The following is a 15,558-nucleotide window of genomic DNA, read 5'->3' on the forward strand; positions in this document are numbered from 1 at the left end:
TGACAGTAGAGAAGGGCGTATATTATAGCTCTGAGTTCTCCTACTTGTGCTGAGCCTTGATAAGTGTATCTAAGGTAAGTGGGGTTGGTGGAAGTTTTAGGAGACTTTATTATTGCTGCACAGTAATGCTTCCCCGCGTCAGTGAAGGCACTGGGTGCCCTTTGAGGGAGCCGTTGACAGTTGGAGGTGGAATGCGGGAGTTGGTGGTGCCTTTTGCAAATCCCACCAACAGTAACAAAACCATGAAGGTTTGGGAGCTGAGCCCAGGGTGGAGGGAGGGATGGAGACACAGCTTCCGGGCAACGGGGCCGGAATGTCAGAGAAGGGGGTAACGGTTTTTCCTCGTGGACCTCAGCGGGTCGAATCCTTTTCAAGACCTTCTCCCAAGTGGAGGGGTCCCAAATGGGGGCCTTGATTAACCACAGACTTGACTGTAATAGATACTCCCAATGAGTTTGGAGTTCCTTTTCAGAGACCTTAACTTGCCTGCTCTGCAGTAAGGCGTGGAGCGCGCACGCTTGTGGCGCTCTCGCCGAAGGGGGAAAGTTTCCCATTTTACTGTAGAGGGTCGCTCACCCGTCCAGCCATTCCGGGGGCCCCACGTTCGGGCGCCAGATGAAGCAGGGGATCCCTCGGGGGTGAGGATGATGGGGCCCCAACGCGCTAGGGCGTCTGCATGCACGACCCCAGGGACCAGGTTCATTGACGCAGATCCGTTTAATTGAGGAACTACAGGGGTATATATAGCATGAGGGGACCAATCAGAGGAAGACACGTTGCTATAGGTGACCAATCAGAGGGAGACACGTTGCTATAGGCGACCAATCAGAGGGAGACACATTGCTATAGGCGACCAATGGCTGAAAGGCTGGGGTACTATGCATGTGGCTCTAGGAGTTAGTTCAGGCGGGCATTGCTACTTCCTGGTGTGCCGAGGAAGCGTGTCATGGTGGAGTGTGCTCACACCATTGCAACAGCCACAGCGCTGAGACATACTTCCTGAGCTCTACTACACCCCACCCCCACCTCCCCTGATAGAGGAGCCAACATCCTTGTCAAATGGCAGGTCTTTGGGGTGAGATCATGGGTTGGGACCAGGATTAGAGAGAGAAGCAGCAGCCCTGTGGCTAGGAGGGTGTTTTCCATGTTCCTTCTTCATTCCTGTCACAGGCCCTATTTTGGCTTTCACCATAGGAAGAAGTGTCATCATCTCTCTCTTTATGACCACTGTCCTCAGACCACAGACTGTCACCATCAAATCCCCGACACCAGTACTGCCATCATCTCAGACCGTCCTCTGCTTCCAGTTTCCCTGGCTCCTCAAGATTGGGCTGAGCAACATGTGTTTAATAGTAAAGGCAATAGTAGCAGCCATCATTGGCATGAATCACTTCATCGCTCTGAAGCAGGCACTGTACATATACTAAAGGCTTTATGCGAATTATCTCATCACTGATCACATGATAATTGCCTGTTTTCTTTTCCATCTCCCTTGTGTGATATAAGGGCAAGAACTGCCTGTGCAGAGTAGCTCAATAAATCGATGCAGAGTGGATGAGTGACGGGTTATCACCGTCCTATGATAGCCATCACCCCAAGCACTGGCATCATCATTTTTCAGGCATGACAATCATCTCCTTCCCGGTGTCACTGTTACTGAGATCAAACCCACTTAGCGATTGGCGTCTTACTGCACAATCAGCAGCCTGAAAATCGTGCCACCAACCCCATCCTTTTATATATTTCCAGGAAAATAATGGATGTGTTTTAGGAAACCTGGGCTTGAAAGCATGGAATTACCATCCGAGTTTTGAAGTCGATGTGAGGGATGGGAAAGAAGAGGAGCGAGGCAAAAAGGGCATGGGTTGGTGGAATGAGAGAAAACAGTCCCGCCTTGCCACGCCAGTGTTAACTGTGGGGAAACGTGTATGAGCAGGAACCTGCTCCGAGCATCTGCTCTGTGAGGACCGTGTTGCACCTTCAGCTTCTCCCCCAAGTGACTTCACTCCTTCCCAGGACCAGCATTTCCCAAACTTTTGCAATAGCCTACCTTCACCTTCCCCAACAAGTCATTCCAGAGCTATATAATTCCTCTCTCCCTCCAAGTTCTTCCTTCTCTCCCTCAGCCTCTTTTCTTCCTTCCTCCTTGTCCCTGTCCCTGTCCCTCTCTTCCCTTTCTGTAATTTTGAAAAGGGAACTGACATCCATTGAGATTTTACTCTGCCAGTTGTTGGGCTGATTCTTTTCATACACATCAGTCTTCTTACTGGTTCTTCTTAGCAAGCTCACCTTGAAGGCATTACTACCCCTACTTTGCAGAGAAGGACAACTGAGGCTCAGGGTGATGCAGGAATTTACCCAAGAAAATGCAATAGAAAAGCAGCAGTCTGACCTCACAGCTGCTGTTTCTCTTTCTCGCTCTCTCTCTGTAAATCAATAATATATTTATTTCAGAAAGGGAGAGAGAGAGAGAGAGAAACATCAATGATGAGAGAGAATCATTGATTGGCTGCCTCCTGCATGCCCCCTACTGGGGATTGAGCCCAAAACCCAGGCATGTGGATTGACCTGAAATGGAACTGTGACCTCCTCCTCCTGGTTCATAGGTTGATGCTCAGCCACTGAACCACCTTGGCCAGGCTCACAGTTGCTGTTTCTAACTTCTCTCCACTCCCCTACCCCGCATTACTAAAAACATCAAATCTCTCCTTTAAAGTATCCATTGCTTTCAAATGCAAGCAAATTCATTTTCTTGGTATTAGACTAAAGTTGAGAAAATCAAAATCTAGAGTCAGATTCCTTAGCCACAGCTGCCACTTGTGTATTCATGTGAGTTTGTTCAGGTCAGCTTAGAGCCCTGTGTCCAGGGGCCTGCCTTTCTCAAAACACCTCCCTAATGCCCCAGCAACTCCCTTTCACCACCATTCCCCATCTTGACTTTCTCTTTGCATTTTAAGAAAGGCAATTTCAAGGACCAGCCTAGTTTTTAGGAAGCCAGGTGTAAATATTCCATTGCCCAAGGATTTGTGGAGATATTACACCTGCGTGCACTTCAAAGGGAAGATGTAACTTTCGTTATAAGGTCTAAGCATTTCCCTCCACCCTCTAACCTTCTGGACAACCTTTGGGACCTTCCTAACATGGTAGCTGGGGGAAGGAGGGCCTTTAGCTGCTAAAGTGAGGCCCAGCTTTGAGTAATGAAAGGCAAGTCTTCAGTCATTATAGAGACCAATCCTCAAACCAGCACCAAGTCCTGTCTTGGATCAAGGCTTTGACACACAGTAGCCACAATGCAGCTACTGGCTACCTCCTGGGACAGTGCAGATTTGGAACTTTGCACCATCACAGTGAGTCCTAATCCACAGCTTTGCTCTTGGGGGAAATCGTTTATTAACATTATAGTTTCTATTCCTCAATCTCCGCTCCTTGGTTCTTCGATTACGGAACAGGTTTACCTGTCTCTCTCTGCCAAGCAGTGGGAATGAGGCTGTTCGCTCTTGGCTAAAGGTGATAGACTCCTAGGTTCCCTGGGGGATTAGTCTTCATTAGCAGGTGTCTTCCCTCTTCAATCACTTCCCAAGGAAAGGTCCGTGCATTCAAATGCCTGGAATCACTCTGTGTCTTAGGAGTACCCACCAGTGGTGCAATTACAAATCACTTAAGTTCATCCATTTTTCCTGAACCTTCTAAATGGATAATTGAATTCATCCTTTTGCAGCAGTGGCCTGAGTTCTGAGTTGAGATCTAGAAGCCGTGTGTCCTCCCTGTTCCACTCCTACCCACCCCACTCACCCCAAGCTAGAATGATGACATATCCTGGCTCACTCTGAGCTTCAGGAGAGCAGGGGCCGGACATTACTCATCTCCGTAGCTCCGGTGCCTCGCCAGGACATGGCATATGGAGAGCGCCCAGTGAATGTTTGTTGAAGAAATTAATTAGTCAATTACATAATCAATCAAGACGCCTTCCACTTTCCCAGTGGGATTTTCACTAATTATTCCTGCAGAGAGTCCATTCCCCAGCACAGTGATCAGCAGATCTGGCTGTGCATTAGTATTACCTGGGGAGCTTTTACAAACCTACAGATGCCAGGGCCCTGCCCCAGACCAATAGAGTCCAAATCTCTGATGATGGGGCTCAGGCATGGGTAGGTTTGCAAAAGCTCCCCCAAAGGATTGCATTGTGCAGCCAGGGGTGCGAGCCCCTGCAGGGTTCTGATGTGGCAGCCACAGCACGTTTTCATCTTTTTTCTTCAGCCCAAGTCCTACCTCATCCACTGTCACGTTGGCTGCAAGAGTAACAGGAATTTGATCTTAATAGTTACCCTACTCAGTTATGAGACAATCCTGTTCCCACTGCTCTTAAAAGAGAGTATGGGGAGATAAAACTCCCTGTGGGAGCTTTACTTTAATGTCTTAATGAAGATTCAGGATAGAACTGGGTTGAAACAAAATGGGAATTTCTTCCTTTGAATCCTCCCTGGAAGTTTAAGTTGTGAGTGAAATTTGGTGTCAGGTTGATGTTCTGAAAGCAGAGCGGAAAGCTGCGTGCATGCTATGATAGTAAGTACGGGAAAGATATCTATAAGAACGAAAGGCCTGGGGATGATCCTGCTCTGGTGCCATTTGCTTCTTTATATGGGGCTAAGTGAACTAGAACTCTAGTAGTAACTGCAGGTAAAGCAAGAGCCAAGGGTGTGGGGAGACCAGGGAATGGGTTCCAGGTCCTGCCCATGAGAAGCAGCTGGGCGAGTGTATATGGGCCGGATGTGGTGCACTGGGCATTACCACAGGTTGCCATGTGCGGGAGGAAGGAGCTCTGAGAAATGACTGAGCCAGGGGCGACCAGGAAGGGAACACAGGAGCCAGGGACAAAATGTATGGATGGGAAGAGGATGACCAGACAATACTATAGCCAGAACTGAAATGAGAGGGAAAAGATGGAGTCAAGAATGGACAGAGAGGTTCAGAGCTAAGGCCAAGAAGTGTTGGGCATCCTCTGACACCGGTCTGGCCTGTGCTGTCAGGCAGGGCTATTTCTAAACAGGGGCTTCTGGCAGGGTATTTGTTTCTTCTTCCTCTTTCTTTTCCCAAACATTGCATAACAGTTTTCTAGCATTAAGCACTGTGCATTGCAAAAATGAGTCAAAAGAAACAGAATGAAGAGATACTAACAATAACTACTATTTATTGAGCACCTACCATGTGCCAAACACCAAACAAGACTTTGCACCCACATCTCAGCTCATCCTCTGAGAGGACGTCATCGTTATCCTCCCCACTTCAAAAATGAGAAAACGGAGGCTAATTGGGCTGTGAGGGTCACGCGGCCAGCGCACTGCGCAGCCAGGATTCAGTCTGTGTCTGTGGGACTCCAGGGAGAGGCATTGGCTCCCAAGCGTTTGGTCTCCCGCTCCATCTGGATGAATGAAACCGCCTCCTCACACCCCAGCTCCGCAGCTCACCAAAGGCCACCTCTCCGTCACCAGGACAGCGACGGGCTCGCGCCAGCACTGGTTATCCTCACGCGTTTTCATTAGGTGGTGGGGGTTTGTGAGACTCGACCACAGGCTGTTTTTCAAATTTATTTAATGCATCCATCATGCTCTGAAGCTATTTGCTTCTTTATATTGGACAGATGTAATGAGATTTTGGACACTAAAAAATGTTTTTATTAAAAGTTATGACCCAGAGCTAGTTGGTAGGGACTGTGCCATAAATCCCAAGAAGTGTGCGAATTTATAAAGGATGTAGCGACATAACCTTAACCTTTTAGGCCACTCCACAGACTACAGGATCTCTTAAACTAATATTGTCTCCCCGTCTCTCCCCACCGCTGGCCAAATAATAATAATAATGTATGTGGTTATCCGATGTGATTGCTCGTCCTCTGCTCTTAGCCACAGTTGACTCGTGGGGAGCCAGTGCCTGGCGGAAGCTGATGGTTGATGACGGAATTTGCTGTTGGTTGGTCCCAAGGCCCAACTGTAGTGGGCACGCTGGTTCCCTGGCTCTGCTTTGCATCCTTGTCGCTGAGGCTGAGTGGCAGAATGTCACTTTTGCCACCGAGGGTGAGAGTGAGTTCTGACAGATGAGTATTATGAGGCTATTGGGTGATGGTTTCTCCATTCCTCTATTGCCAATAGCCAGCTCTCCTAAAAATTAGGACATGATACAACGATTCCTGTGCATTATAACTCATTGTAATGTCAATAGTATCAGATTTATATTAATGTTATAGTGCTTGGAAATCATCCAAAGAATAATTAGCTCATAATATAGACCAAAATAAGGTGATAGATCTATTTGCAGAGATATTATATATTATCTATAGTAAATCTTATTGTGGTGACTTTGTTAAATTAACATTTATTAAGTTGAGCCCTGGGGCGTCAGATGGAGGGCCGAAGTTCAACAAAGACCACAAGAGAATTGAAGTAGAGAAGCTTATTAGTCACAGGCCCAGGAGGAGGGGTCACTGGGAGAGGTCAAGGCAGCTGGCCTGAGAGAGCCACAGGACCTAAGGCACATGCCTTTGTTAGGCCCGTGGGTGAAGTGCCTGCATTTCCTGGGCTAAGTCTGGATTAGGCCACTCAAACCAAGCACAGCAGGGCTTGGGGTCTTATCTAAGAGGTAACAAGGGGAGGGAAGGCCCTGGGTGGTGGGCAGACTGCCTACCATGGGAGTCCTCATGGGACATGCCTCCCCACAGGGGTTGGAGCCAGTTTAAGGCCCCTGTAGGCCACTTGGCCACACAAAATGGGTCCTGAGACAGCAGTATTTTGGAGTAGTTTAGTGAAACGCTCGATAGTTATAAACAACAAAATAAAAAATTAAAACAATTAGATCTGGTCAACAACCAGCTGCTTGTAAAACATGCATTCATTCATGTATTGTTGGACACTGCTGTGTGCCAGACCCTCTGTTAGCTCTGGGGATAAAAGTAAATACAGCGCGGTCCCCGCTTCGGGAAGCTCACCGTGGGGTCGGCACAGATGATGTGCTGTTATTCTCAGAGGAGGAGTTTCAACTCAGAAGATCAGGGAAGGCTTCATGGAAGAGGTGGCCCTTCAGCAGAGTTTGAGGAATCAGATGAGCTCTGAGCATGCAGGGGTGAGGGGAAGAGCATTTCAAGCAGTGGGGACAGCGGACACAAAGGCACCTATAAAACCAGCTGCTTGCAGGCTGCTGTAAAGACTTTGGTTTGCTAAAGCAGATGACATTTTTGTCTTTTAAAACAAAAATCTCAAGGGTAAACATGGTCTTATCTGTTGCCACTGTTGAGACTGGCTGGGTAATGCCTGTAATTTCGGAAAGATGAACTTTGAACCACTGCTGTATGTCCTAATCAGGCCTCTGGTCATCTGCTTATGCTGGGAACACAGTCCAGGGTTTTCACAGAAGGTTGGCAACAGCTCCTGCCACTGAGGCCGTGGGAGCATAAGCCGTAGATTCCATCCTCATCAAACTCATTAATCCCTGTCGTGTGTGTGTCATTCACTTCATCCTCATTCATCGCCCCTTCCACTTGCAGAATGGCCAGCCAATGGAGGATTTCGAAGAACGCTTTGCCGCGGCCACCCCGGTAAGAGTGCGAGGGCCCTGTGAGCTGTTTCATGTCATTGCCCATCATTCATTTCATGCTCATAAGTCGTGCCTTGTGCTTACAGAACAGAAACCTGCCCGCGGACATTGATGAGATTCTTGAGGCAACGAAGGTAAGGCCTCCAGGCTCTTAAGTGCGGGTGGTTCTGGTCACTGACATGCATCCCATAGCATCCCCACCCAGCCTGCGTGAGGAGCAGGCGCTCGTCTCGGCTCTGTTCTAGTGTTCCCAGGATGAGTCCTGGCGGGCACTGCAATAGGGTCAAATAATAACTGTATGTATGTGTGTGCACATATGTGCATGTGTGTGTGCGCGTGTGCATGTGTATGTGAAAGAGGGTATATTGGACAGGAAGTGATACTCCTTCATTTCATTCAACAAATATTTTTTGAGCACCTCGCAGGTCCTAGGCATTCCGATAAATGGCTGGAGGTTTAGTGAAGAGGAAGACGCTCATACTGCAACACAGTGCAACACTGCGTAGCGTAGGACAGGATAAGGTCGGGTGGGTGGGGAAGGTAGGGGAGGGAAGAGTAGGATATGGTGAGGTGGCCTAGGGCAGTGGCCAGCAAACTCATTAGTCAACAGAGCCAAATATCTACAGTACAACGATTGAAATTTCTTTTGAGAGCCAATTTTTTAAAACTTAAACTATATAGGTAGGTACATTGTTATTAACTTGATTAGGGTACTCCTAAGCTGGCTTTTGCTAAAAACATCCTCAATACCCTTTGTAATACTTTAAGCAATAAAAAAAAAAAAAGAAAAACATCCTCAATCTGATTGAGGTATGTTCGCTGAGGCCAACCCCTTCCAACTCTCCCATCCACACTTGTCTTGTATACTTGTTTCATCTATCTCCTTTCATTCATCCTCTCTATATGTCCACCCCCCACTTCTTCTAACACCATTTCTTCAAAATAGACTTGCCCAGGCCGAAAACCGACTTCTGCGCATGGGCCACGAAGTTTCAATCACACTGTACGTGCGCGCCCGCACCTGGTATTTTGTGGAAGAGCCACACTCAAGGGGCCAAAGAACAGCATGTGGCTCGTGAGCCGCGGTTTGCCGACCACAGGCCTAGGGGAATGTAGATAGTGTGACAGTGTAGTGGGTATTCAAACACAGAAACAGCATGTGCTAAGTGCCCCATTGGGAATAAAAGACATGCAAGACTGTTCTTCAGTCAGCATACCCTGAAGTAGATGTACTGGTTTACAACCAATATTTACTGGTTTACAGCTTGGCTGATATATAGGCCAATGAATATGATCACCCCTGAGGGTGTTTGGGAGGCTTCTAGGGTTTTTGACCTTGGTTGCAAATTAGAATCACCAGGAGAGCTTTTAAAGTTTTAGGTTCTAGGCCAGGGGTGGGCAAACTTTTTGACTCGAGGGCCACAATGGGTTCTTAAACTGGACCGGAGGGCCGGAACAAAAGCATGGATGGAGTGTTTGTGTGAACTAATATAAATTCAAAGTAAATATCATTACATAAAAGGGTACGGTCTTTTTTTCAATAGTTTTATTCATTTCAAACGGGCCGGATCCGGCCCGCGGGCCGTAGTTTGCCCACGGCTGTTCTAGGCTGTACAGAATTTCCTGGGGTGTGAAGAAGGCATCAGTATTTTCCCCCTGGTGATTTCAGTGTGCATCCAAGGTTGAGACCACTGAAATAAAAGTATCACACAGCTGTTCTGAGTAGTGCAATGGGGTGCAAACTGAGTTAGGAGACATTTCCCAGGAGGGAGGAAAGGTCCTCTAATTTGTCCCCTGAAGGATGATGGGTGGATAGGCAATGGGGGAAGGAATTAGTGTTCTAGGTAGGAGGAAAGCATGTGCAAAAGCCTTAGGTGGCCTTTCCTTTTATAGCCCTTGTGCTTCTGGGCTCATGGCACTGCCCTGATTGTGTCTGTAGGCCTGCCTTTCTTTCAAGTAACCAGCTCATGAGAGTAGGAGCAGGAATGTGCCTCATTCTTCCCTGTATCCCCTGCTCTTGGCACAGTAGCTGATGTGCCATACTTTTCCTGAATGAAGGATCTCCTGATGCCAAACATAGGTAGTAAGAATGTGACTTGGGGTCAGTCAAGGACATCTCAGCCTTCAGCAGTGGTGCCTTCAGAATTTCTCTGTAGGAGGGGCTAGGAGTCTAGTTGCCATAGTCTAGTTCAGTGGTCGGCAAACTGCGGCTCTCGAGCCACATGTGGCTCTTTGGCCCCTTGAGTGTGGCTTTTCCACAAAATACCACGTGTGGTCACGCACATACAGTGCGATTGAAACTTCGTGGCCCATGCGTTCTAGTTGAACGAAGCACCCGGAGGCTAACCTTGGAATAGTGGTTGTGTAACATGGCAGATACTCTTGTGAAAACATCATTTGTTCGTATCAAAGGATGGCTGTGAAGGGACAGGTCTGATGCAGACATTGATGGGATGCCCCATCAACACCCAAGCTACCCATCCTCTCTGTCTCTGGCCTTGGCATCTTCCGCTGTCACTCTTCTTACCCTGGACAATGCCAGGCCTAAAGAAGGGGCAGAATCTGCCAGCAACTGCCAAGTCTTTCTTCGCCTGAATATGTCTGAAGTGCTAGTAATGGAAAGGCAAGGAGGCACCTTGAGCCGGCCTTCCAGGTGACGTCTTCAGATGAATGTGGCTCATGGCAGACCTTTTAGGAGCTCGGCTGCTGGTTAGAGAGCACGATGGAGCTGGACTTCCACAGGGTAGGAAGGTAACCGAGGCTCTGTAACGTGACAGATAAACGAGGTGCTGCTCAGGCTGCGGGTCAAGCCCAGCTCTGTTAGCTCACGGGTCAGAGGCAAGTCACTTAACCTCTTGGTCTCAGTTAGCTCATCTGCAAAATCCAGTCAATGAGAGCGACACCTGTGCTGCCGATGTCATGGGGCTCGATGAGCATCACACGCGATGATAACGTATCACCAAGTGTATTGTAAACTCTACAATGTTTGACAAATGTGGACGGTTAGTTTTATTCTCTTAAGAACCTTAAGTGATTCATTATGACAGTCTTATCCGAAGGAACGTGGTTTATTAGGTTACAAATGAAAGGTCTGGGGTTAACATGGGGAAGGAAGTTGTTAAAATAGATGTTACTCCAGATTCTCAATCACATATAGCCATTAGAATTACTTTTAATTATATGGCCTAAGAGTCCATTTTTATATAAAATTTAACTCAAGGTTCCATTTAAACAGCAAGTCCAACGGAATGAAATAACAATCTATGTGTTACGCCTCTGCATGCTTTTCTCATTCAGTCCTTGAGTGAAAACCATCAGGCAGGGGGAAGTCTACATCTCAAGAACGAGAGTTATTTTAAACATTGTGTTTTCATCTTTAAAAACAAAAATAAATAAATAAATAAATGAAAAGTTGTGTTTAAGGAGAAAATGAGCCAGTACATTATATGAACGATGTTAGCAACAGTGTGCCATGAGGTCAACACATTTGAAATGTAAATTGTGAAACTTAATTATTAACTTTATTTTAATATTTTCCTACCAGTGAAGATAGTGGGGACCATTTTAATAGCACCGAGTTCCAATTGTAGGAAGCCCAGAAGCTTCATTTGAGTTAGAGTTATTACTCCTGTGAATTTGAGAGAAAGTCTAAAGGATTGGCATAGTTTCACCAAATAATGTAACATGATGGAAGCAAGCTAAGGAAACAAGGAGTATTTAGGGTCCAGCCAGATTTGAGAGAGCACCCAGCATGCTGGCCACCCTGTTACCACCTCATTACCTTGGACCATTATCCTTTGGGAGAGAATCAGGTTGGTAGAGAGTGGGCAGAAAAGACTGAAATGTGCTGAGTCCCACACGAGCTGGGCCCTGTCCCCTTCGCTGGTCTCCTCTCCTGCTCCTCTCGCCACCCTCGCTGGTTCAACCAAACTGTTAGACAGACAGCCTGGGGCTGCTACCCCTCTTGCTCCTGTATTTCCATCTGCCTGGATGGCCCCTCCTCATCCTAGTTGCCTGGGTGACTGCCCTTCTTCCTCAGGACTCAGATCAGAGCTTTTCTTTGAGAAAACCTTCATTGAGCTTCTTTGCCAAAAGCTGGCTGGTCCCTCCTAGGCTGGCCCATGGAGACGTCTGTTGCCATTCCTGCCACAACGCCTTAAAATTAGCTCTGTCTATGGGTTGTCCCACCAGACTGTAAGCTCCCTGCAGGCAGGAACTTGGCATTTCTCATTATTCTGTTCCCAGCACCTAGCACAGTGCCCACCACCTACTGCTCATCCGGTGTGTACGGGAAAAGCATTGCATGGTTGGGAAGGAAATCACCATGCACAGGGCCCTGCTTTATGCCAGGCACTACTGCTCATCTGAAAGCTTAAAGGGAAGAGTTGAATGTGAGTTAGCCAGGCTAAGCTGCTTTCAGCCAAAAGAGCCTTTGGTACCTGTTAAACCGGGCTTTGCCAAACTCCAAAGAAAGTCCTGCTATTAGTGTTGTCAATAAATCTGCAAAGGAGATACTACCATCCCCATTGCCCAGGTGAGGGAACTGCAGCTCTGAGAAGTGGCAGAGATAGATCGGAGGTGGTAGAACCCAAACATATGCCCAGGTGGGCACCTTGTCTGGCCGCCAGAGCCCCTCACCTGTCTGTAGGAGAGAGCGTTCCCTTCTTCATGGTGAGTTGTAGAGATAGGAATTCAGGTGCAGGGGCCCTGCATGGCAAGCAGGCGAATGCGCCCTGTCCTTTCTATTGAGTGGTTTTAGGTTCCCCCAATGAGAGTTGTGCAATCCGAAGAGGAGCAGAGTGTTTTTTCCTCAGTGGGCAGGTTTGCACAAAGCATATGATTCTGTACTTTAAGTCAGGCCACTGGGATCCTGGCCAGGGACTCCCCATGGTCTCTGCAGCTGGGAGAGTCTGCAGATTCATTTCTAAGTGTATCTTAAAGGGTTCCTCCACAGCGACTGGCTGGCGTCACTCAGACACTCCTGGATGATGGATGGGGAATGTAGATGACACGGTGTCTGCAGCCATGGAGTTCTGAGGACTGATTAATAGTGTATGCACTGGGCTGTTTCTGATGCCCTTCCTGGTATTAAATACTATGATTTCTTTTCCTCCAACTATATTTTTTATTCTCAAGACAGACTTTTTCAGGGACTGTCATCTGACTGCATACTCCGCATGGAGAAAACTTAAGTCTTAGCCTCTGTGAGGTCACCTCTGTGAGGCTCGGTTTATTCATCTGTAGAAATGAGGATGATGATGATGCCTTCTTCTCAGGGTCACTGTTGTTGGGGGCATGCACGGAGAGGTGGCCATGAAGTCTGTCTTACTGTACTTAGTGTGTGAAGGTCTAAGTATACGAGTGAACACACGCATGGAAGAAAAACCAATGATGTGACTGCCTTCTTGTGTTATCTCCTGGAGAAGGGAGACAGTGCTGGCATCAGTGGTAAATACGTGTGAAGGGTCATAGTATTGCTGATGGGAGGCGGCCAAGCGCGGATCTCCTGGACTGAGTCTGGATAAACAGCCAGACACACTGAAGCAAGAATTGATTCTGGCCGCATCCCAGGTGCTGTCTCTAGGGTCACGAGGTGTAGCAATGACCAACTGGGCTTATTTTTTTATGTAGGGATGTTGAGAAAGAGAAATACTCATCCTCCTAGGATGCTGTGTTTCAAGAAGTACCCCCCGCAGCAGCAGTATTCCTTCTGGTGACATCATTATCTTTTATGTCTTTTCAGGCTGTGACCCAATTAGAACTTTTTGGGGACATGTCCACCCCTCCTGATATAACCTCTCCCCCCGTAAGTATGCACCGCCCTCTGTGCCCGGCATCCCTGCCCTTCCCTTCTTCGTTCTCCCAGGGAAAAGCATGTGTGCTTTGTAGCAGAGGCCTGATGGTGGGGGTCAGCCCTGGCTCCTTCAAGCTGTGTGATCTGGGAAAAATAACTAGTGATTCTAAATCTCAATTTCCTAGGCTATCTTTTAAGAGAGTTATGATACAGGCTTCTGTTTTGAGAAATAGATACATCCGTGCATTAGCAATTACAGGTCACCTGGGGACTTGCTGTTATGCTGAGCAGCGGAGACATGAATGGGATGTGGCCGCTGCCTGCAGGAGCACATTACCTAGCTGGGAATAGGGCAGGAAACTCAACAGGACAGCAAGGCCATGAGGCATCTGACAGCACCTACCCACATGGCCAGGTGGTCAGCCCAGTAAAGGAAGCATCTTCTCCTCACCCTTTCTTCCTTTCTGACTTCCTCTCTCCTCTCTCCTCTCTCCTCTCTCCTCTCTCCCCTCTCCCCTCTCCCCTCTTCCCTCTCCCCTCTCCCCTCTGTATCTCTATCTCTATCTCTATCTCTATCTCTATCTCTATCTCTACCTCTATCTCTATCTCTATCTCTATCTCTATCTCTATCTCTATCTCTATCTCTATCTCTATCTCTATCTCCTTTTTCTTTCCTCTCTCCCTCCAACCTTCCTGCTGGTTTTACTGACCTTCTCACAAAGCGTTGGATTCCCAGCGCCAGGTTCAGCAGGCACCTCAGTCCTTGCTGGCAGGGAGACAGGTTGCAGGAAGCCCTCATTTGAAAATGAAAAGAAGAAAAAAGGGTATTAAAACCAAAACCAAATAGAAACCCAGAGAACTGGGTGCATTCAAAGGCCACCCTGCAGCCACTACAAACAACAGAGCTGGCTAGATGGCCCCTTCATCTCCTCCCCCAACTCTCTAGTCCCTGAGATGGGTGGGGCGCAGTCAGCACAGCTGCACCAGCTGAAGCTGCTGGCAGTGGGCCGCTCCCCAGGGCACTGTGCAGTTGTGCAAACCAGGGATGGTGCTGTGGTTCATTGGCGAGATGCGCCTCACAGAGAAAAGGCTGTAACCTCACCACTGAGGACAGATGGCATTAGTCCCTGCTGCCCCCAGCTGTCGCCAGGGAATCTAGACACAGCTGTCCTGCCCCCAACACCTGATGCCCAGAGCAGCCATGAAGGCGGGGACAGCAGCTCCTGTCTCCAGGGAAGCTGGGCAGCTCTAGCCAGTCTCATCCCTGCTCCATCCCTGAGCGAAACAGCTGTGTCCTGGGCACTGGGAATGTCAGAACCCTGGGCTATGGAGCTAGAAAGGCCAGAAGGGATCTTCTAACCTTATTCCCTTCATTTTACAGATGAGCAGACTGAGGCACATAGAGGGCATGTGACTCACCACATAGGGGAAAAGGGAATGATGTTGATTGTGTTTAGAAGTGCTTACAGCAGCATCTCATGGCTGTGTTCCTGGCCCTGAACCCCAGTGCAGTCCAAATGGGTATTTAATTATCCTCAGAACAATGTCCTGCTTCTCACAAGCTGCTAGTCTAATGGCCTTGTCTAATCGCCATGGTTTCAGGATTAATTGCTTGCCCCAGTCTATCCTCAGGGTGTGTGTTGGGGGGGGGGGGGAAGGGGGCGGGGTATAAGAATGTTATGTCATTGAATAGATATAGACTGTAGGCAAAGGGCCTAAGGGCCTCAAATAGGGGAGGACCTTTAAAAAGAAACTGCACACTGATGGCTTTAATTCAGTGCCTCTCACCTTCCCCAACAGTTCATGCCACACCTTCCTGGAACCCCAGCCTGGGCCAGGCACTATGCAGTTTCCAGCTCAGGCATTTTTTTTTTTTTTTTAAGTATCTTCTTGGAAATCTACACTTCTTCTTGCAAGTGAATATTCAGGCAAGATTCAGGGAGGCATCAGGATACAAGTACCTCTGCTCCAGTTCCTAAACTTTATTTGTTCATTTCGTCAACAACTATTTACTGACTGTGTTTTAAGTGACAAGCCCAGAGCTGGTGGGTGCACAGTAGTAGATTCTGAGTGGATTATGTCAATTTGGATTGACTGCATCTAAAGGAGGAAAGCCAGATATTATGGGATAATTTGAAGGCCTGAAAACACCCCTAAGGGGTAGGGGCTCAAACTAAGTA

At 47.9% G+C, this 15,558-nt stretch overlaps 1 protein-coding gene across 5 annotated transcripts in view; it reads left to right on the forward strand.

Annotated features, from left to right (window-relative positions):
* DAB1 (DAB adaptor protein 1) overlaps window positions 1-15,558 on the forward strand; it is a 713,425-nt gene that overhangs the window by 674,211 nt on the left and 23,656 nt on the right. For 4 of the 5 annotated variants that reach the window (XM_081088461.1, XM_081088458.1, XM_081088460.1 and 1 more), the window contains one exon: window positions 13,328-13,390. In XM_081088461.1, the coding sequence (XP_080944587.1) occupies window positions 13,328-13,390 (63 nt within the window). Of the gene's footprint in view, window positions 1-7,534; window positions 7,586-7,670; window positions 7,719-13,327; window positions 13,391-15,558 lie in introns of all 5 variants that reach the window. The other variant, XM_081088462.1, reaches the window with a different exon arrangement.

Source organism: Myotis nattereri, assembly GCF_964212035.1.
Source record: "Myotis nattereri genome assembly, chromosome: 3".
In the NCBI taxonomy this organism is placed as follows: Eukaryota; Metazoa; Chordata; class Mammalia; order Chiroptera; family Vespertilionidae; genus Myotis; species Myotis nattereri.